Source organism: Sinocyclocheilus rhinocerous, unplaced genomic scaffold (genome assembly GCF_001515625.1).
Source record: "Sinocyclocheilus rhinocerous isolate Xijiao unplaced genomic scaffold, SAMN03320098_v1.1 scaffold171, whole genome shotgun sequence".
NCBI classification, from domain to species: domain Eukaryota; kingdom Metazoa; phylum Chordata; class Actinopteri; order Cypriniformes; family Cyprinidae; genus Sinocyclocheilus; species Sinocyclocheilus rhinocerous.
The window spans coordinates 317,699-339,419 of NW_015642206.1; the positions used below are offsets into that span (position 1 = coordinate 317,699).

The 21,721-nt window shown below is 36.1% G+C and overlaps 2 protein-coding genes and 1 pseudogene across 3 annotated transcripts; 1 reads left to right on the top strand and 2 right to left on the bottom strand.

Moving 5' to 3' along the window:
• The first annotated feature begins 592 nt into the window (after positions 1-592).
• Positions 593-4,652, top strand: LOC107755730 (cathepsin L1-like). The gene is made up of 8 exons (XM_016572613.1): positions 593-699; positions 1,983-2,118; positions 2,192-2,314; positions 2,404-2,556; positions 3,428-3,652; positions 3,743-3,911; positions 4,147-4,264; positions 4,353-4,652. The coding sequence occupies exons 1-8, from the start codon at positions 635-637 to the stop codon at positions 4,450-4,452; spliced, it is 1,089 nt and encodes a 362-aa protein (XP_016428099.1). The 5' UTR covers positions 593-634; the 3' UTR covers positions 4,453-4,652.
• Positions 4,653-6,209: 1,557 nt separating this feature from the next.
• On the bottom strand, positions 6,210-13,827 carry LOC107755732 (fructose-1,6-bisphosphatase isozyme 2-like). Of its 2 annotated transcripts, XM_016572617.1 has the most exons (8): positions 13,560-13,827; positions 12,931-13,093; positions 12,042-12,134; positions 11,842-11,850; positions 11,301-11,441; positions 10,003-10,140; positions 8,560-8,679; positions 6,210-6,530 (listed from the first exon to the last, which is right to left on the bottom strand). In XM_016572617.1, the coding sequence occupies exons 1-8, from the start codon at positions 13,730-13,732 to the stop codon at positions 6,342-6,344; spliced, it is 1,026 nt and encodes a 341-aa protein (XP_016428103.1). In that variant the 5' UTR covers positions 13,733-13,827; the 3' UTR covers positions 6,210-6,341. The 2 variants fall into 2 exon arrangements, with proteins under 2 accessions (XP_016428103.1, XP_016428104.1); XM_016572618.1 differs by lacking the exon at positions 11,842-11,850 and having other exon boundaries at positions 13,560-13,825.
• Positions 13,828-14,953: 1,126 nt separating this feature from the next.
• On the bottom strand, positions 14,954-20,689 carry LOC107755733 (fructose-1,6-bisphosphatase 1-like; annotated as a pseudogene).
• Positions 20,690-21,721: the final 1,032 nt, after the last annotated feature.

The window sequence follows — 21,721 nt, forward strand, 5'->3', positions numbered from 1 at the left end:
AAATATTTTGATTACACAATGATACATGATGGAAAAAATGACTCATTTGGACAAGAAATCATGATTTTGAGCTATTTAAGACACTTTTTACACAAATTATTATATTGTTATTGACTGTAACATCTTGTAATTCATAAAAATAAGTAACAAATTATTAAAATAATTAAAAATATAACCATTTGAAAAAAGCAGAAAAAAATAATGACTTCGGACACCAAATATACCTTCAATTATAGAATCACCCATGGAAGTGCTGTGAATGGATTAAATATCTTAGAAAATGATACCGTTGCAAAGAAAACCGATCAGTCTGTATGTGCATTCTAATTTAAAACCTAGTTGGCAAGCAGTAAATAGTAAATCATATAGCCTAGGCTACAGTATTGGCTTTTAACTTGTGCTTTTTAAAAGAACAAATAATATACATTTATTGACTTAAATGCAACATGTTATGTTGGTTATGCTGTTTTTTTTTTTTAGATAGTAACATTGGTTTTCTTTATGACTAACACCATCAGTCGGAAGCCGTCACGTGCTGGTGGGTCACATGCTGTGACGTGTTCAACGGGGGCGGGATCGACAAATCTATAGGCAAGAATCTCGACCAATGAGAAATTGAGGAATTTGCCTTCAGATGCGCTATAAACCTGGGGCCCCTCTGCGAAACAGAATATTTTCTTCTGGATTCAGGACCGCAGGGTGAGTCAGGAGTTTTTAAAGCTTTCGGGAATCTTGAGTTGTTTGTGCATTTGTTTTGTTAAAAAAAAAACGTCGATATGGACACTTCAGTGTAATTTTGTTGTATGCATCTTTGTTTTAAGATTTTTTTTTAGCTTAATACAGAGCAAAATTGAGCTTGTTAGGTCGCTTTTTAGCTGAGCAGTTTATACAATACGTTCTTATGAATTGATTGTAACGTTATTTTTTCTAGCGACACTCGGTTTTACCATCTTTTAATAGATGAGCAAAGCGTAACGATTTTTTCCATATCCATTCCTCTAAAATAGTTCCAGTTGTTTATTTTCCGATTTCCGTGGCCTGGTTTCGGTCTTTGTTTTCTTTTCCTGGGAAACTGTGGGCTGCAACCTCCCAGATCCCGTGACTGCAGCAAAAGGAAGGAACATCGTATTCTCTTCTGTGTCCAGACCCGTGTGTCTGTCTGGAGGCCCGTGTAAACAGATATATTTTTGGAAGATATAACTTCCAGACAATTATATAGATTCGTTTTTGTTTTGCTCTGTAGGTCAGCGTCTGTTTTCAATTAATGTTTCATGAATAATACCTCTCCCTTTAGATTACTCACTGGTTTTTATTACCATTCATAACAACGTAACTATCGCTGCCTGCCGGTGGTTCTGTACACGGTGTAAACAAAGATGTCGGGGCAGTAATCTGATCTCATGACACTGTAGAAATATACGCCAGTACTTTTAAATATGCATATACGTTTAATTATACAGCAGTGAAGTGACTGAAAGGATTAATTTACATGACATGAAATTTCAAGCAGTTTTAGCAATCTCTTGCGGTGTGACAAACTTCGCCTGAAACCGTTTAAAATACGTTTATGCAGTATTTAGGGACGTATTAATTAATATAAAATCTATGGAAGCCCATTTCTGCTCTGGAAAAAGGTTTGGTAAATGAGAATGATGAAAAGTCGAAATTATGACTAAATCTTAATAATGAGATTACAAATCGAAATTATGAGACACCAAGTCATGACTTGGTGTCTCATAATTTCGACTTGTAATGTCAGTACTATGATTTAATTTAGTTATTTCCACTTTTTTTTCCCAAAGTGCCAGAAATGGGCTTCCATATAATATTTGTACGGAAAATAATGCCACCATTCAAACGATTAAAACTAAGATGTATGCATTCCCTTGGATACATGTTTTAATCTGTTATCTTCACGTGGAATAAGGTACATTGTCACTTGTTGCAACATGTCTGACCTGTTGTTGTTTTTTTCCCCTCAGTGTTTTCATCATGAGGGTGTATTTGGCAGCCTTCACATTGTGCCTCAGTGCAGTATTTGCTGCTCCAACTTTGGACAAGCAGTTAGACGACCATTGGGAGCAGTGGAAGAACTGGCACAGTAAAAAATACCATGAAGTAAGTGTTAAAATTTACATGAACAAGTCGAAAAAGGAGCAAGAAGAACTCAGTGTTATCTCTTTCAACACAGAAGGAGGAGGGGTGGAGGCGAATGGTCTGGGAGAAAAACTTGAAAAAGATCGAACTGCACAATCTTGAGCACTCCATGGGCACACACACTTACAGACTCGGAATGAACCACTTTGGTGATATAGTAAGACTGCAGAAGAACTTCATTTGAGGTGTTTGCATATTGATTTATGAAATTCCTTCAGCTTTCATCAAACTATTCTATATCTACAGACTCATGAGGAGTTCAGGCAGGTGATGAATGGCTACAAACACAAGAAGGAGAGACGATTCAGAGGATCTCTCTTCATGGAGCCCAACTTCCTGGAGGTCCCAAACAAGTTGGACTGGAGAGAAAAGGGATACGTGACTCCCGTGAAAGATCAGGTGAGATAGTTGCCCATATATAAAAAAAAATCTAGAATAACAATGCCTTTGAACATGCCTTCTTGTAGCTCAAACAGTAGAGCACGGCAATAGTGATGTCAAGGTCATGGGTTTGATTTCCAGAGAAAGGAAGGACTGACAAAATGTGTACCTTGAATGTAAAGCAAGTCACTTTGGATACATGTAAATGTATTTAAATTCCATAGGGAAAAAAATTTTCTAACCACTTTGGAAAATAGATGTATATGATATGTGTGAGAGACCGTAGTTGTGTTTTCCGAACTGACACCAGGAAACATGTTACAAATAAACCATCTTTTGCATTGTGCGCAACAATATTAAATGTCCCCCTAGCCCTAGTTTTCAAAACATGTTTTAATCTATGGGATCTCTTAACTTTAAATAAAAAAGTAACTAAAATAAATATTTTTTAAAAAGATAAGATATAATTATATTTAAAAGAATTTATAAGAATTAATTTTTAAATAAAATACAATTTCATGGTTACATAAGTTGTATTTTTTTACTCACACATTCTACGTAAATATTTTACATATAACTAGTAAAATGCCATAACTAGTAAAATGTATATTCATAACAAAATAGCCATGGTGTTTTAAGATTTTAACTTTTTCAGGTCTAGAAATCACACATTTAAAATTAGGCTACCTCATTTATCCAGGTTTTCAATGGGAACACTGGTTCTTTAAAGAAAGAAAAAAACATGTTGAAGAGGAGAATCAAAATGAGAAATATTTAGATTTTTACATGTAGCTTATTTTGATGTTTGTTTGATCTCATTTTAAATTATTTTAAGTCATCTTGAAGCCAACTGGTCGATAACAACTGGTTTCAAATGTGGTATTTGCAGGGTGAGTGTGGTTCTTGCTGGGCCTTCAGCACTACTGGAGCCATGGAGGGTCAGATGTTCCGGAAGACAGGAAAACTGGTGTCTCTGAGTGAGCAGAACCTGGTGGACTGCTCCCGTCCTGAAGGCAACGAGGGCTGTAACGGAGGTCTAATGGACCAGGCTTTCCAGTACATCAAGGACCAGAACGGTCTGGACTCAGAGGAGTCCTACCCCTATTTGGGAACTGTAAGTTACATTACCTTTTATTCCTATGACATTATACTGATTAATTATATGAAGGATTACCATAACATACATGCTTCTTATCATTTTCAGGATGATCAGCCCTGCCATTATGATCCCAAATACAGCGCAGCTAATGACACTGGATTAGTTGACATTCCCAGTGGAAAGGAACATGCTCTGATGAAAGCTATAGCTGCTGTGGGGCCGGTGTCTGTGGCTATTGACGCTGGACATGAGTCTTTCCAGTTCTACCAGTCAGGTATGTATATTTGTCACCATTAGTTGTTAATGGTAGTTGTTAAATCCCACTGCTCCGGGTGTGTGTTCACTGTGTGTGTGCGCGCACTTGGATGGGTAAAATGCAGAGCACAAATTCTGAGTATGGGCCACACATCACGTCCTTTCCTTTTAAGCCAACTGAATGACTCGGTTATAAGAAATGAGTAATGAAGATGCCCATTGATGTTCTCTAATGGATGCATATTTCTTGTTAGGCATCTACTATGAAAAAGACTGCAGCAGCGAGGAGCTAGATCATGGTGTTCTTGCCGTTGGTTATGGTTTTGAGGGTGAGGATGTTGATGGAAAGAAGTATTGGATTGTCAAGAACAGGTAAGAAGATCATTTATACTTTAAAATACTGAATGGGCAACGTTTAAAGCCAGTGTTTTTAACCGAATGTGTGTTTTGTGCATTCTAGCTGGAGTGAGAATTGGGGTGATAAAGGTTATATCTACATGGCCAAGGATAGACACAACCACTGTGGTATTGCTACAGCTGCTAGCTACCCTCTCGTCTAAGGAAGATGTCTCCAGTATCAAGGCATAGTAGCAGAAGGTCACATTAGTGTCTCAGTGCCTGAGTGGTTCACTGAAACCCACTAGTGTAGTGAATAAGGAGTCACCTGACACGGGTGACTGTGTGTCTCACAGCCTGGTTGAGACTGTGACAGAGAAACCTCAAGCTCTAGGTATTGTGTGACACTGTTTTAGGGAATTTATGCAATTGTTTTTGGTAATTTTAATGCCACTGATTTAGTTGATTTTTGCCTCTATGTAAATACATATTCTGCAGTGTCTAAATGTACAAATGTGTTTTTTTTATTTCTACATTCCGTATGATCAATAAAACTTTTAAAAATGTAACTGTTTTGTTTATATTCTTTTATTAGTTTGTATCTTGCATTTAAAACAGTTCAATATTAATGACACACTACTGTTCAATTTGTTTTATTCAGCAAGGCTACATTAAATGGATCAAAAGTGACAGTAAAACATTTATGATGTTACAAAAGGTTTCTATTTTAATTAAATGCTGTTCTTTTAAATAAACTTTTTCTTTATCAAAGTATTTTAAAAAATGTATCCGCTTCCACAAAAAAATATTAAACAGCAACTGTTCTCAACATTGATAAGAAATGTTTCTTGAACACCAAATCAGCATATTAGAATGATTTCTTAAGGATCATGTGACACTGAAGACTGAATGAAGACTGCCATCACAGGAATAAATTACATTTTTAAATATATAACAATAATTTAAAAAAAAACTTCTAATAATATTTCACAATATTACTTACTAATTGTTTTTACTGTTTTTTGATCAAATGTGACCCTGGAGCACAAAACCAGTCTTAAGTCGCTGGGGTTTATTTGTAGCAATAGCCAAAAAAACATTGTTTGGGTCAAAATTATCGCACCCTCAGATTCCAGATATTCAAATAGTTGTATCTCCGCTAAATATTGTCCTATCCAAACAAACCATACATCAATGGAAAGCTTATTTATTCAGCTTTCAGATGATGCATAAATCTCAATTTCGAAAAATTGACCCTTATGACTGGTTTTGTGGTCCAGGGTCACAAATAAATGCAGCCTTGAAACTTCTTTCAAAAACTATCCAAACTTTTGTACCATAATATTGCTGTATCTTTACATATCAGCTCCAAAACATTTATTCCTATCACCTCATCATGATGTTTTGTTGACTGAGATGAGCAAACAGAAATCAAAAGTAGTGTATCGGCCTACATAAACAGGAAGTTGGCTGGTTATGATTGTTCTGTATTTACAGTAATGCTTTCTAAAACTTTAACCTAAGCAGCATATCCAGGATAAGTATTACTTTAATAAGTGTTTTAAAGGGGAAAAAAGTTTTCTGGAAGTGTCACAAAGGTTACATTTTTCCTTCGCTATGCCGGTTGTAACCTGGAGAGGTGAAAATTAACATGGAGGCCTGTTCTTTTGCTCCAGTAATACAACGTGTTCTATTTGTTTATCTCTTGGCACGTTGCCATTACATGGGCTGTCATCATGACCAGCAAACTAAGACTTGCGGAGTGGAGATTATTGGGGTTTTGCCTCTTGTGCTAATAGGGAGGGCTCTGGAGGTGTAAACACTTTACCAACTAACAAGCAACACACTGCTGAAGGCACATTATGTTCACATAAAATAAGTGAGGAAGAAAAGACACAGATTGCGAAAAGGGTAAAAGAGCAAATATGAACTAAAAAGACCTTGAGCGAGTGATTTGTGAAATAAAGAAACAAAATAATGATTTAAAATACTGGAAATTTAATGTGATTCTGTTTACAAAAGCATTGCTTCCACTATTTAAAAAAAGCTACTGTGGTGTTTTGTATCTCAATGTCATGTGGGCTTTCAATGGATCATATCGCAACCGAAATCTTTACTTTTTATGTTTCTTGACAAAGGACAAGTACTCCTCCACATCGTCTGGGGATCCCACCACAAAAGGCAGCCTCTGGTGAAGTGAGTCGGGAATAACATCCAGGACGCGCTGGGTGCCTGACGTGGCGATGCCCCCGGCCTGCTCGATCAGGAAGGCTATGGGGTTACACTCGTACAACAGCCTCAGCTGGAGAGAATCAAACATGTGAGAACCTTACAAGTTACATCATGCTGATTTGCACATTTCAAGTTATTTTTCAAAGGGTCCATTTTATGCTAAACCATGAGCAGTTATCATAGTTTTACCTCCGAGTTTACAGCCAATGTTTCATTTTCTCTTATCAGTTGTGGATTTGGGTCAACTAAGAAGCATTGAACATGTTGAGTTCATTCAGAATGGATCCATTTTATTTTTATCTATGTAGAACAGAGAAACTGGACTGTGGCAAGTTTGTACACTGGCATTTCTTGAAAAGCAGCATGAACTGCAGATATAATATCTGGCTCACTGCTTTCATGCTATAGTGTGTATTTGTTCCAGTCTAGGCTCATGTCATGCGTTTTGTCACTGCCCATTATCAGGAACGACACAGCTCTCGGCCGTGAAATGAGTGGTTATCTGTTATCAGAATATGACCTGCCTGTACCTGCTCTAAACCATAAAGTATTCTACTATTAAACACAGCAGAGGCTTATGGATTATGGAAGTGTTCTTATGAATTATGACGTAGTGACCTAGTGAACTAAAGCCAAATAACTTGGTGGATGTGAAGATTGTGTTGTATACAAATGGAAATTGTCCAGTATTTAAATGGAATACGTGTGTTTTTAGTGATTGAAGATTGGTTAATGAGTGATGACGTCAATATAATTAATGATTTAAAAAAGTGGGGGAGGGATCGAATTGCTCAACACTCTGAAGAAGGCCTTGAGGTGAAGCGTTTGTGTTTTGTCCTATTTGTGATTAATGTAAAATAAACTATTTTTGTGAGTGCGGATCATGGTCTCATATATTAACTAAAACCAGTACTTAACTGTAAATTGAAATAAAGCTGAAATTAAATAAAATATATTAGATTTAAAAACTTAAACAAAACTAACCAAAATAACAAATAAAATAAGTTTAATTGGAAGAAGTAGAATTATTAAAACTCAAATAAAGCTAAAGCTAATTCGAAATATTAATAAATACTATAATAGTATATAAATAAAAATAAAATAACACTGGTCAGCTGAACACAACAATAAGATTAGAGGGTTAGTTCACCCAAAAATGAAAATTCTGTCATTAATTACTCACCCTTATGTTGTTCCAAACCCGTAAGACCTTCGTTCTGTTCTGTCTACTGAATGTAAACAACGCTGATTACGTTCAGCGAAAGCGCGTGCATGCTGAACGTAAACAACGCTCATTATGTTGATTACGTTCTGGGGTACTCTTCAAAATGGCGGAAGACGGTAACTCGGGGAGAAGAAATGCTGAATAAATTGTTGTTATTGTTTTCTTTGCGCACAAAAAACCCCCCACTTGATTGGCTCTATGACTTTCTCTCCTCTCCACCTGTAGCTGGTGTGTGGTGAGTGCACTGGCGCCGCTGTCCTGTGGCTGCCGTCGCATCATCCAAGTGGATGCTGCACACTGGTGGTGGTTGAGGAGAGACCCCCCCCCACATGATTGTAAAGCGCTTTGGGTGTACAACAATACACAATAAAGCGCTATATAAATGCATCATTCATTCATTCATTCAAAAAGTATTCTCATAACGTCATAAAATTACGAACCCCTGATGTCACACGTCACATGGGCTATTTTACCGATCTCCTTGCTACGTTTCTGTGTGTTGATCGTGGCAATATCCTTGCTGTCTATGGAGGGTCAGAGAGCTCACAGATTCCATCAAAAATATCTTAATTTATGTTCCGAAGATGAACAAAGGTCTTACAGGTTTGGAACGACATGAGGGTGAGTAATTAATGACAGAATTTTCATTTTTGGGTGAACTAACCCTTTAACCTGACAGCATATGCTGCATGAAACACTTTACTGTAACCATAATATGATAAAAGTTTGTTATTTTTCATCATATTCAATAAATTATTTCATTATGTTACTGTCACCAGATGTGCTTTTTATGACCGGTTCCCAATGTTTGCCCTGAATATCTTAAAACAGGTGAACTAAAAATGATCATGTCGTAACACCTTAGCCGACTCACCTTTCCTTTTGGACTCTTCTCATTGGCTGGGTACATGAATATGCCACCATAGGCAATGGTACGGTGTATATCAGACACCATCGACCCAACATACCTGGCACCATATGGGGCACTGCCATCCTGTAAGACAATCACATTTCGTCAAATATAATATCAGGATTCATATAAACAAAAACTTAAAACTTCTTCATATATTTGAGTTTGCATGAGATACACTGTGTATGCATGATCTTTCTAGGCTTGGATCTCTGAATCAAAAAAACTCAAAATAATTTCTACGACAGTTGGCAAACAATCTAAAACAAAAACTGTTGGGCGCAAAAGTCACAAGTGCTTCAATAAAAGAGGACAGGAAAACAGGAAGTAGTGTAAGAAGTTCTAGGAAACTGAAACCCAGCTGGACAGCTAAAATCAAACATCTGTCATCTAATATAATGCCTTTTCCTTCAGAAAGATGTTGAGCAGTAAAAATGACAAAAAGGAACTACAAAAAAATTGTGATGTTTGGCTTTAAATTTGGATTTTAAGAAGCGGCAGTGTGTTCCCTTAGCTAACCCCACCTCAAGCAATGACAGACACAATATGCAAACAAATCAATATGTCCTGAGGTCAGAGATAGCAAGTTTCTGAAAACACTTCTACGAAAACAACATGATATCCCACATAAAACATGGCTGATGACATAATGTAGGCTACTTGATTAGCAAGTTTCCCATTTCGTAATGCATTATTTTATCTAAGACAAGCTCTTCAGTCTTTACTCTTGTTTACTTTTTCCTTTTTATCACCATCAGACTGATTAAGATGATCTTCAAAAATGAACAAACAAGAACACGTATTCCTGGAAAGACAAGATCTCACACGTATTCACTAAAAAACTTAAAAAATTAACCAACTGACACAAGGAAAAATCATACTCAGCATATTTTATGATCACACTGCACCTGAGGCTTGTGATTAGCAGAGTAACATGAATCAGTTACATATGCCGAGTCTATATGTTCCAGTTCAGAAAACAGAACATGAATTCCTGCAGAGGAAGTCGCTCTTCACTTTCCAGCATGCAACGTGTGTAAACGTCAGCTGATGTTGAGCACAGCCATGCAGTCATGCAAGCTTCTGACCTGTCAGTAAGCATTATTCAGACTCACATTTTGTTTGAGACTAAGTGTTCATCAGGCCAGCTAAGCAACATTGCCTGTTCTGTCGCAACATGTCATGAACTTGTGAGTATGTTTGCTTGATCACATGATGTGGTACACAACAAATCACAGTGTGCACTCAGTGGTTTGACTTGTGCTGTCTAAGTGCTGTGAACTTACAGTCACATTTAGGTAAAAAAAAAATGGCTATAGCAATGATAAGACTTTCCTAAAATAATAAAGATAGATCATGAAGCAATACTATTGGCTAGATCTGTTTATGTTTCTGTATAGAACCCACCTCTGGGTATTTCTTGTGTTTTAAATACTCATTCACTGCAGGCTCAAAGTACTTAGCGTAGCCCTCGTTGATACTGTAAGTCTTCCCCTTTTTCTTGATCTTCACATTTCTGTCTGTCAGAATGAATTCTCCAATTGCCTAAAGAAGAGGAACATAAAAAAAATAATTCTCATGAGCTCATATGTTACACACGTTTGACACACAACTGTACAGTGTTGTAATAAAACTGAGTAACTAAATATAAACGGGCCAAAGATGAGGAATCAAAACTAGTTCACTACAGCCACAAAATATTCAAGACTTTCATCCAAAATTGAAAAAAATAAGTGTCCCCCTGAAGCATCCCTTTTAAGGTGTAAAAAAAAAAAAATTCTAAAAATTCAAACCATAAACAGAAGTGAAACATACAACGTTATATAAGTGTAGAAAGATTCAGTGTACTACACAGCTATTTTTGTTTTAAAGACAATATTATGTTTGGCATATGTGCACTTTGTTTATATAGTTGTGAATAAACTGTAAATGATTCACTTGAATCGTTCTTCAATGAACTGATTCCATTAAACCCTGATCTCAAAGCAGCACAGATACTGTAGTTTGTAAAGCCCTGGCATTATTATTCATTCTTAATTGATCGTTTCAGCAGATTTAACTGTTTGTGCTTACTGGGTCCAGCATGAAGAAGTTAACTCCAGCTCCTGTACTGAGAGCCACTAGCGTGGCGCTGCCGTAAAGAGCGTAGCCCGCACACACGATCTGATTGCCCGGCTGTAGGGCGTCCTTGTCAGTCGGTTCTCCTTCAGAGGTCTGAAACAGGAGGAAAAAAAACAGAATCAGGTCTCTGCCAGTATTGAAACCTCTTATAAACACAAGATATCAATCACAAACTATTAATATATCTGTCCACATCTTGATTACAAAATATTCAAGACTTTCATCCAAAATTGAAAAAAATAAGTGTCCCCCTGAAGCATCCCTTTTAAGGTGTAAAAAAAAAAAAAATTCTAAAAATTCAAACCATAAACAGAAGTGAAACATACAACGTTATATAAGTGTAGAAAGATTCAGTGTACTACACAGCTATTTTTGTTTTAAAGACAATATTATGTTTGGCATATGTGCACTTTGTTTATATAGTTGTGAATAAACTGTAAATGATTCACTTGAATCGTTCTTCAATGAACTGATTCCATTAAACCCTGATCTCAAAGCAGCACAGATACTGTAGTTTGTAAAGCCCTGGCATTATTATTCATTCTTAATTGATCGTTTCAGCAGATTTAACTGTTTGTGCTTACTGGGTCCAGCATGAAGAAGTTAACTCCAGCTCCTGTACTGAGAGCCACTAGCGTGGCGCTGCCGTAAAGAGCGTAGCCCGCACACACGATCTGATTGCCCGGCTGTAGGGCGTCCTTGTCAGTCGGTTCTCCTTCAGAGGTCTGAAACAGGAGGAAAAAAAACAGAATCAGGTCTCTGCCAGTATTGAAACCTCTTATAAACACAAGATATCAATCACAAACTATTAATATATCTGTCCACATCTTGATTGTATATTTTTATTAATATTATGTAAGTTTAAAAAAAGAAAGAAAAGAAAAAGAATTTAGGCTCATCGTGATTAAATGAATGTTAAAATTTCTGTTAAAACCCTAGTTACTGCAGAATATATGTAGCCTAATATAAAAACACAATAAAAATGTGAAGCAATAAACTAAGATCAGTTGTGCCGTTGCAATTAGTTACACTCAAGCGCACTTAATAAAATAAAATTAAAAGTTAAATTGAATTTATTGCTTAGCCAGTATTTGTCATCAGGCAGGGTCAAATGCAGTCAGCTACCTCGTCAATCTGTATGGGAAAGTAGCACAAGAACACCAAACATCAAACCAATCCATTTCACACACACCACATGACAGAAAGCGTACACGAAATACAAGTATGTTATATTATTAGTGTTTTTTTGTTTTTTTGCGTATGCATCAAAAAGTACACAAAATGCACATGCAACGCCAAACAACAAATGCCGCCCAAACACTCACTCTTTTGTAAATGGCAAAGATGGTGCCTATGGGGGCCAAACAGTCGATGTTGGAGGAGCCATCCAGGGGATCAAAACAGACCACATATTTCCCCTATGACAAACAACAGACTGAAGTGAGTGAGTATGCAGCTGAAATAAGATGTAGCTACGGCGACCTCGTGTGGTAATTATCTGAATGAACTCCAATAAATATGCATTAGCAAAGAGAGGTACGTTAGCCTGGCACAAATAGTTTACGTAGCAGCCATAATTCATTTGAAACTAAATGAACGTTTCTTAGGTTGTATTTATTTATTCCAGACTTGTAATGTTATGTTAAATACCGGACTCTTGAAGTTTCCTTTCATTTAAAACTTTGCAACTTTGACTGATGTGTGATGGAAACTACCAGGAATTTAAAGACTGTATTCTAAATATAAGTCTTGGTTTTAGTTGTCTTTAGATATTATATATATTGTTTCCTTTTAAGCAAACACATTTTAAGCCACATTATTCTCTCTTTTATCTAATAACCATGTTTTTAAATGTTTTTTTTTTTAGTTCCATTTAATCAGAAGCACCCATTGTCATATGCTTAATATTTACCAGTTAGAGCAGGTCTAACTCAAATAATAACTCCAATTCATTCTTGTCCCTTTGGTTCATTATAAATTATAATGCATATGTAATAAACATCATGCGTTAAAGGAATATTTCAAACTTAATACATGAAAAGAGTAGGCTAACATAAACATCCTGCCTATTTTGCTGACAGAAAGAGCATCCTACACGTTTGGAACGACATAAAGTTGAGTTATGACAGAATATACATTTTTGGATGAACTTTTCCTTTAACAATAAATACTTAAAAATTATTCATTAGCAAAGCCTATTGAGAATGATCATACTCTTTTCTCAGCAGGTGTGTAGATGGCATCCTTGTTCTCCTCAGAAACCATCAAACAGGTGCCATAAGAGGCCTGCAGCATATTGATGATCAGATCATTGGAAAGCACATCCAGCTTCTTCTGCTCATCACCTGTGACATTCACCTGTCCCGCAATGCCTTGACTGTGTTCGGTGAAACCAGAGCATACAAATATTATTGAAAAGCAACTACTGAGGTTCAAATGGCAAAATAGTACTAAAATGTTGAACTGGAAAAAATGGTGTAAGATAGCTTATTTTTAAGTAATGCTGCCATGAGAATCACAGATTATAGCGAATTAGAAATTAGCAGCCTCAAATCTAATGAATAATTTCTATTTATTATTATTATTATTATAATGATATTATATTGATATTATTTCTTTACAAAGACAACTACATTACTTACTAAAAGTGTATTGCTTAACTAACCATACTAGAACTGTAACTAGGAAACCATAACTATGTCTGTCTGTTTGATCTAGCATTTCTATTTGATCATTGGCTGAGCTGAATTAACTTTTGCCCGCTTCTATTTCATACAGTCACAGCATGTTTTACAGTAAAATATATTCATTCACATAATGCTAAATAATTCAATGAAACTTACAGGTGAACGAGTCCTGCTTTCCTGACAGCAGATGACATAGCTTTAATAGCTGTTAACAGGCAGTTAATGAGCTGTGTGAGTTCTCCGGTGGCCCCCTTCGCCTGCCGCCCCGTCTCCGTGACAAAGCGTGTGAGGGTCCATACGTCCACATCAAAGACCGACTGATCCGACATCCTTACGGTGTCTTGAGTGTACAAGCAGTTGGACAGGCAGAGACTAACTAACTGTAGAGCCGCTAGGCAGTCTTTTTACACACACAGTGAGTGGATGAAGGCCAAGGTTATATTGGTGAAGCAGATCAAGTGACAGTAGTATAGTCTGAATGCTAGCAGAGCCAGAGCTCAAAGGGCCCAACTTATAAAGCACGTTCCTTGGCTCTCAGCTCATTATTTATGTCCACTCTTGACACATGACATATACTCAGAGGTTAGAAGGTCATGGATCATGAAGCAAAGCTCAAGATTGTTTATGACAGTCGTGTCCCAATGAATATTGAAGGTCTATTAAATGGATCTCATTAATAATACTGAGTATTTATTTATACGTAAATGTGTCCCCTATAACTTAAAATCAACTAAACACATCAAACACGTTTTAAGAAAATAGATATACAGCATGCTGCTCGTGCATTATATTTGATTCACAGCACTGAAAAGTGCAATTAACATGCTTTCTGAAAACATAATTTAAATTGTAAGCACTGTTTATGCAATACATTTCAGCATTGGTATAGATGTCACTCTCCAGATTCAACAGGTTGGCTGACATATTTCCAAACAAGCACTCAATCTAATTGCCTCCTGCTCGTATTGCCCTAAACGCGGGTGCCTCCTCTGCCACAGAGCCCAAAATAATAAACTCATTAGGATCAGAACCTTCCAGACAACATTTTGCTCACAGAAGAAAAGCTGAGAAGAGATCACTGAACACAGGCAAGCATTTCTCTGATCATTTCTATACTCAAACTGAACTTAGTATGCTACAAATACTAATCATCATTAGCTTTTTTAACTTTAAATGAGAGTATAATTTATAAACAGATATGCATGCACATATTTTGACCAAGGTCGCGTAGAGCAACACCCCAAAATGTGTCTCAAATGTCAGCAGGGCTCTTTGCGCCTACTGGCCTTTACAGAAAAGGTCATCTGCTCTTCATTTGGTTGCTTGAACTTGTTGTACATCATGTCCTTTATTAAAATCTGTGTTTATATAGGAATACATTAGGTATGATGAAGGAAAAGTATCATTTTTTCATTCAAAGGTGATATTATTGTGTCCTCAGAGGCTTACTGAAATGTGAGCATTGTTCAGAATTTCAGTAGTTGTAATGTTTAGTGTTTGCACATTATAAATCATGTATGAGTTGTTAACACAGCACATATCTCACAAAGTCTGGTTTCACCAAGAACTTTATTCACAGCTTCCCTCAATAGGGTGCAATAAGGCACAAGTGATTATTTGGTCTGAACAGACAGAAACAAAATCAACTTAAATTCAAGTCTTCCTCATTGCCGCCATGAATTTGCTTCTTGTCTTTTTGGCCATCAACAATTTCAACTGCCGATAACACTCAGGTAGATTGTCTAATGCGAAAAAACACTGCGTCTCTATAAAAACAGCCTCAAAGTAAATCTTCTACTTTACCGGTGTAAAGTTTAGATAAAAAAAAAAAAACACTTGTCCATTTCTTCATGGAGGTATAAAGTGTATAAAATCATTTGGTTTTAGGGGTAGTGATTTGATATAGAGGTAAGAATATACTTTGGTATCTTATTTTGGAGTGTCAAGTATATGTATCTTCTTTATAATTTCTCATTCTATTGCTTTTCATGATGTTTCTGAAAGATGGAGATGTACTCTTGGACATCATCAGGGGAACCCATGACCACGGGTACCCGCTGATGGAGGCTCTCGGGCTGGATGTCCAGGATGTTGGTGGTCCCTGTGGTGGCCATCCCTCCGGCCTGCTCCATGATGAAGGCAATGGGGTTGCACTCATAAAGCAGTCGGAGCTGAAGAAGGTGGAATACAAACAAAGTTTTACAAGTCTCTTTCAGCCTTCTCCCATATTTATTCAAAAATATTTGTGACCCTGGAGCACAAAACCAGTCTTAAGTAGCACAGGTACGTTCGATGCACATCTGCCACCATTGAGCCTACATAACGCGCTCCATAGGGTGCACTGCCATCCTGAACACATTTTAATAGCTACACTATAAATGTGTCCTCTAGTAGCTGGATATTATAATATTATTTATTTTTTTGATGGACCATGGTTTTGATTATGAAAAATGTGATTGAGGTGTATTTGAAATGTGTACATTTGTTCAGCTTTTATAATGATTTGATTTGTTATGAATGAAAAGGTTTAATTAATTGCATACTGAACCTCTGGAAACTTTTTCTTCTGCAGGTACTCTGTGACAGCAGGATCAAAATAAAGGGCATAACCTTCATTCAGACTGTAGATCTTGCCTTTCTTCTTAATCTTCACATCTCTGTCAACCAAAATGAACTCGCCAATAGCCTGATGTTACAATAAATAACATGATAAATTAATAAATGCAGGGGTTATTTAGAACTTATTGCATATGGACAGGACATGCTGCCATTTACCACAGCAATAACTCTGATTCGTCCTTAAGAAGAGGAGGAAAAAGAAGAAGACACATTTACTGTAATATACTTCATAAATCAATGGAAAGCTTATTTATTCAGCTTTCAGATGATGTACAAATCACAATTTCAAAAAATTGACCCTTATGACTGGTCTAGGGTCACATTTAGGGCTTCCTTCTATTAGCAACTGGGTGCTACAGCTCCCTCTACAGGCCTTGTTGTGGATGTGATGATCAAGTCAATGAAGACTCACATGCGAATATAAAGTTTTCTTCTCACCAAGGTATTTGAATTATGATATTGTGAAATGATAGCATGGCACAATGGTTTTTACTCAAGAATCTACAACCAACTGATCCATTTTCAGCTCAGGTAATGTGGGTAAGAGAGAGTAAACACTGACACACCTGTAGATGTGACACCAAACAAAAGAACTGGAGCAAAGGTCATATATATACTTTTCATGTCTTTACTTCATTCATGTACTTCACTAAATAGTACAGTGTCCCTAAAACGATACGGACACTTTTAAGTAAATATATGTACAGTACATATCAATTAGCACATATAGTCAAACATAGTGGATCATGTGACAAACTGCTGTGGTTACTCTGTACTTGAGAGGAACCCCTTGGAACTTACTAGTTAAAACCAACAGCAAATTGGCTCAGAAATGTATTTTATTAAATGCATTCAGACATTTTAGAGCAACTTTCTACTTTTTGGGCTGTTGAATTAGAGTTTTATCTATACAAAATCTTTGAAGAGCAATGATCCATCGACCTAAACAATACTCCTAGACAATGTATACATACATATACATATATATATATATATATATATATATATATATATATATATAAGCAAAGTCAAATGATTTGATTTGTTATGAATGAAAAGGTTTAATTAATTGCATACTGAACCTCTGGAAACTTTTTCTTCTGCAGGTACTCTGTGACAGCAGGATCAAAATAAAGGGCATAACCTTCATTCAGACTGTAGATCTTGCCTTTCTTCTTAATCTTCACATCTCTGTCAACCAAAATGAACTCGCCAATAGCCTGATGTTACAATAAATAACATGATAAATTAATAAATGCAGGGGTTATTTAGAACTTATTGCATATGGACAGGACATGCTGCCATTTACCACAGCAATAACTCTGATTCGTCCTTAAGAAGAGGAGGAAAAAGAAGAAGACACATTTACTGTAATATACTTCATAAATTAGGGCAAGACATTAAAATAAAAAACTACTACACTGCTTCGAACAATGTCTCCTAGCTTTATGAATCATATCATTTCATGCTACAAATGATTTACTACACAAAATGAAGTTCTTAGTTTGCTTTGTATAGACTGAATAAACTGTACCGACCGATTTATTGCTAAATGATCCTACAATTGATAACTGTGTATGAAGAGTAAAACGGACTCACTGGATCTAACATGAAGCAGTTGACTCCCTGACCAGTGGAGAGGACAATCATGGTGGCACTGCCGTATAGTGCGTATCCAGCAGCCACTAAGTTTCTGCCAGGTTGCAGGGCATCCTTCTCAAGACGGCTCGCTGTCTGTGCACTGTGAACACATCAATCATTTCAGCAATGTATTTCTGCAAATCTATTAAATATATGCAGTCAAACCTTCCTGTAGATGGCAAAGATGGTCCCGATCGAAGCAAGACAGTCAATGTTGGATGAACCATCAAGAGGGTCAAAGCAAACAACGTATTTACCCTTAAACACATAGAAGAAGATTCGGTTAAATAAATATTACTAAAGTAGTGGTGCATCTTGTCATAGTCATTTAATGATTAATGATGATGTTGCTCAATTATATGAGGACATTTGACCTTTCCCTAACCTTACTACACTCAACTCCTTATGAATCATCACTCATCCTTAAAACAAGATATATTTATGCCTGACTTATGTCTGATTTTAAGTTATAGAGCGTTTCCAAAGCTTTTGATTAATATATTTCCAAGACTTTATCAGTCATTCATGATTACTTGACAAGGATTTTGTAATCATTTTATAGAATGTTTTCTTGAGTTGAGAACTAGAAACCTTTTTATTCAAAATTAAATTTCCATGGATTTTTAAGTTTTTATTAACTTCTGTGTAATATTCAGGATGGAAAAGCCTTTAAAAATGTCCTTGATTTCCAATATACAGGACTTGTTTTTTTCTGACTATTCATAATACATCTTAGCACATGTCTCTCAGTGTCCTTTCCATAGATGTCAGATTAGATTAAGGATGGGTTTCTGGCCAACAATGCAGACAAAGTTCTGAATTTCACTATATGCACAAGTTAAGACCTAATCTTAGCTGCCAAAATCAGTTGGAGTCACGTGACTAGCTCTCCATGCTCTGCGCAGAACCTACACTCTTGCCATTCTTGCAATCAAACGTGAAAAGTTACTGTAAACTCATTGGCAAGTTTTGGCAAACACTTTAAACAAAACATATCTTGATTAAATGGTTTGGAGTGATTAAACACTTAAAGTATAGTTATTCTTCAGACAGCGTGTATAATGTCTTACTCGTGCAGTTCTTACCCGTCTATCTGGCTCCACAATGATTGCGTTTTCATGTTCCTCAGTGACCAGCACACATGAGGTGAATGAGGATTTGATCATGTTTATGACGAGGTCATTGGAAAGGATGTCCAGCTTCTTAACCTGGTCACCCGTCACATTGGTACTTCCAGCAATGCCGTACCTGTCAGACATTTTCCAAAGTCATGAGTTGAATCAGATCAGAGGGACTGAAAGGATTTTTTAGGTACCGTTTCTCAATGCTTGTTCATAGAACTGTAATATATGTAATAGAAAGCAATATCACATAGTACAACAGCACTGTTTGCATAAATAACCTGATATACTGAAAGATTTCCAAACTTGTAATATAAAGAGGCCCTGGAGATACCAACCAGTTTTTTTTTTTCTTGCTGGCATTTCCCAGCACTACAATGTCAACATGGTTCAGTTTCAAAACCGAAGCTAACCACAAATTTGTAAAAAAAAAAAAAAATAAATAAATAAAAAAATCAGCATGATCTAGCAATTCTAAATGAGCAATTGTGCAAGAAAACCACATTTTTCATCAAAATGTGTAAAACTGTCAAGGTTTAAATGTCCAGGTCATATTTCACTCAAAAATAAAAGAAAGAAGAAATTATATTTTGCAGAAAGAAAATAAATTTACACTGAGAACCCACATGATATGTTGTGACATTATATTCAGGACAATTTAGCATAATTTGCCTATAATTCTCGTTATACTATGCACATGATGTTTTAATTATTGCCATTATTTTCAATTATGATTCTCATTATCGTGATACATTAATTTTACTACAGTAAAACAACGCTGTTATACATTATTTTTTTTAAATAAAAAACTATAAAACACAAAATTACAGTAAATGCAACCATGATGTATACATTTTTATTACGCAAAAAAAGAAAGAAAAAAAAAGAAACCAAAATATTTCTTTATCGAAGCTAACCACAAATTTGTAAAAAAAAAAATTTAAAAAAAAATTAAAAATCAGCATGATCTAGCAATTCTAAATGAGCAATTGTGCAAGAAAACCACATTTTTCATCAAAATGTTTAAAACTGTCAAGGTTTAAATGTCCAGGTCATATTTCACTCAAAAATAAAAGAAAGAAGAAATTATATTTTGCAGAAAGAAAATAAATTTACACTGAGAACCCACATGATATGTTGTGACATTATATTCAGGACAATTTAGCATAATTTGCCTATAATTCTCGTTATACTATGCACATGATGTTTTAATTATTGCCATTATTTTCAATTATGATTCTCATTATCGTGATACATTAATTTTACTACAGTAAAACAACGCTGTTATACATTATTTTTTTTAAATAAAAAACTATAAAACACAAAATTACAGTAAATGCAACCATGATGTATACATTTTTATTACGCAAAAAAAGAAAGAAAAAAAAAGAAACCAAAATATTTCTTTATTGATAACTTTTTTAATTTTGACCTGGACATTTTCTTGCATGCTTCTTATGTTTTTATATTAAAAATAAAACAAATAGATTCGTTTTGCAGCTAATGTTTTTGCATCCTAAACTTTTTGGAGTCGCAGTCGACTGTGTAGGCTATAACATACTCACAGGTGCGCGATACCTGCTTTCCTGACAGCGCTGGAGATGGCTTTCACAGCCGTGCACATCGCGTTCAGCAGGGTTGTCAGCTCACCCGTGCCTTTGGCTTTTCTGCCCTCTTCAAGCAGAAATCTCGTCAAAGTCACAACATTAGTGTCGAAAGACCCCCGGTCTGTCATGACTGCAGATTTCAAGATTCTTGCTGATGTAAAAAAAAATAATAAAAAATCTCGCTGTTCAATGATATGTCTAATTCGTGCAACTCATTCTTTCGCGGAAACAAAAATATGAAGGCGGAAATGCTGCGGAAAGGGATGTATGGAGAGCTAAACCAATGAGAAGTGCAGAGCCAGAGGCTCAGAGGTGTGACTGACTGACTGCGTGGAAGTTTCAAAACAATAATGCTTTGTGGAAACGGGGGCGTGAATGAAAGCCCCCTTCGTGCCTGGTCTGTGCTGTGTCATCATGATGAGTCTACCGTCTGACCCAGTGAAGAGCCGAGTTACTACTACACAACGAGTGGAAGCAGTTTAGGATGAATGGAGGCACTTCTGTTAACTCGTTTAATCTCAGCTGAAATATTTCTGACCAAATTTTTGCATTTGAGTGGTCTAAAAAGAGTTGATGATTTTCCATAGAGTTGTCAACTAAATGCAAGTACATTCTTCACTCTGCCATGTTTGTTGGTTTTAGCTTGTAGTCAGACTGGTTTGTTGGCTGGTTTTTACTTTTTAGAGAGGCTTTGGGCACTTTTACCTCTATTTTTCAGTTGTTTTTCAGTTCTCCTCATAAGCTTAAAATAATTAGAGTGGTTCCCCTTAAGACACAAAACATTTGCATACATACTCATGTATGCTTTACAATCAGAGCTACACGGCTATAGGAAATTATCATTGCAAAAACATTTAAGCAGTAAATAATCAGCATTTGCCTCATAATGAGAAATATGCAGTAATGGGTGTTTTGTAAGGATAGCTGTTTCAGATACTCAGTCAGCCTTGTACTTCATGAATTTATGCTTCTTTTTTTTATTGCGACTCCATACTGAACTAAAGTAACCACTAGAGGTCAGCCCTGATTAATTGCTCTGAATTCAAATAGCCCATCTTTCCTAGCAGAGAAGCATAAATGATCCAATTTCAGCATAAACTTTAAATAATTAAAAACATAGACATTAAAATAGACTTTATAGACATTAAAATCACAGCAATATATGCTATTTGCTCATTAAAAACGTATTAGTAAAGAGCAAGATACAGAACTCATGGCTGTTGGCAAGTTTGTTTGAAAGCATCCAAAATGCTGTTAGACTTTTTAATATTTTCAGAAATTCTCTCATACTGTATAAAATGTTAACGGCCTACATGAAGCCACACATCCC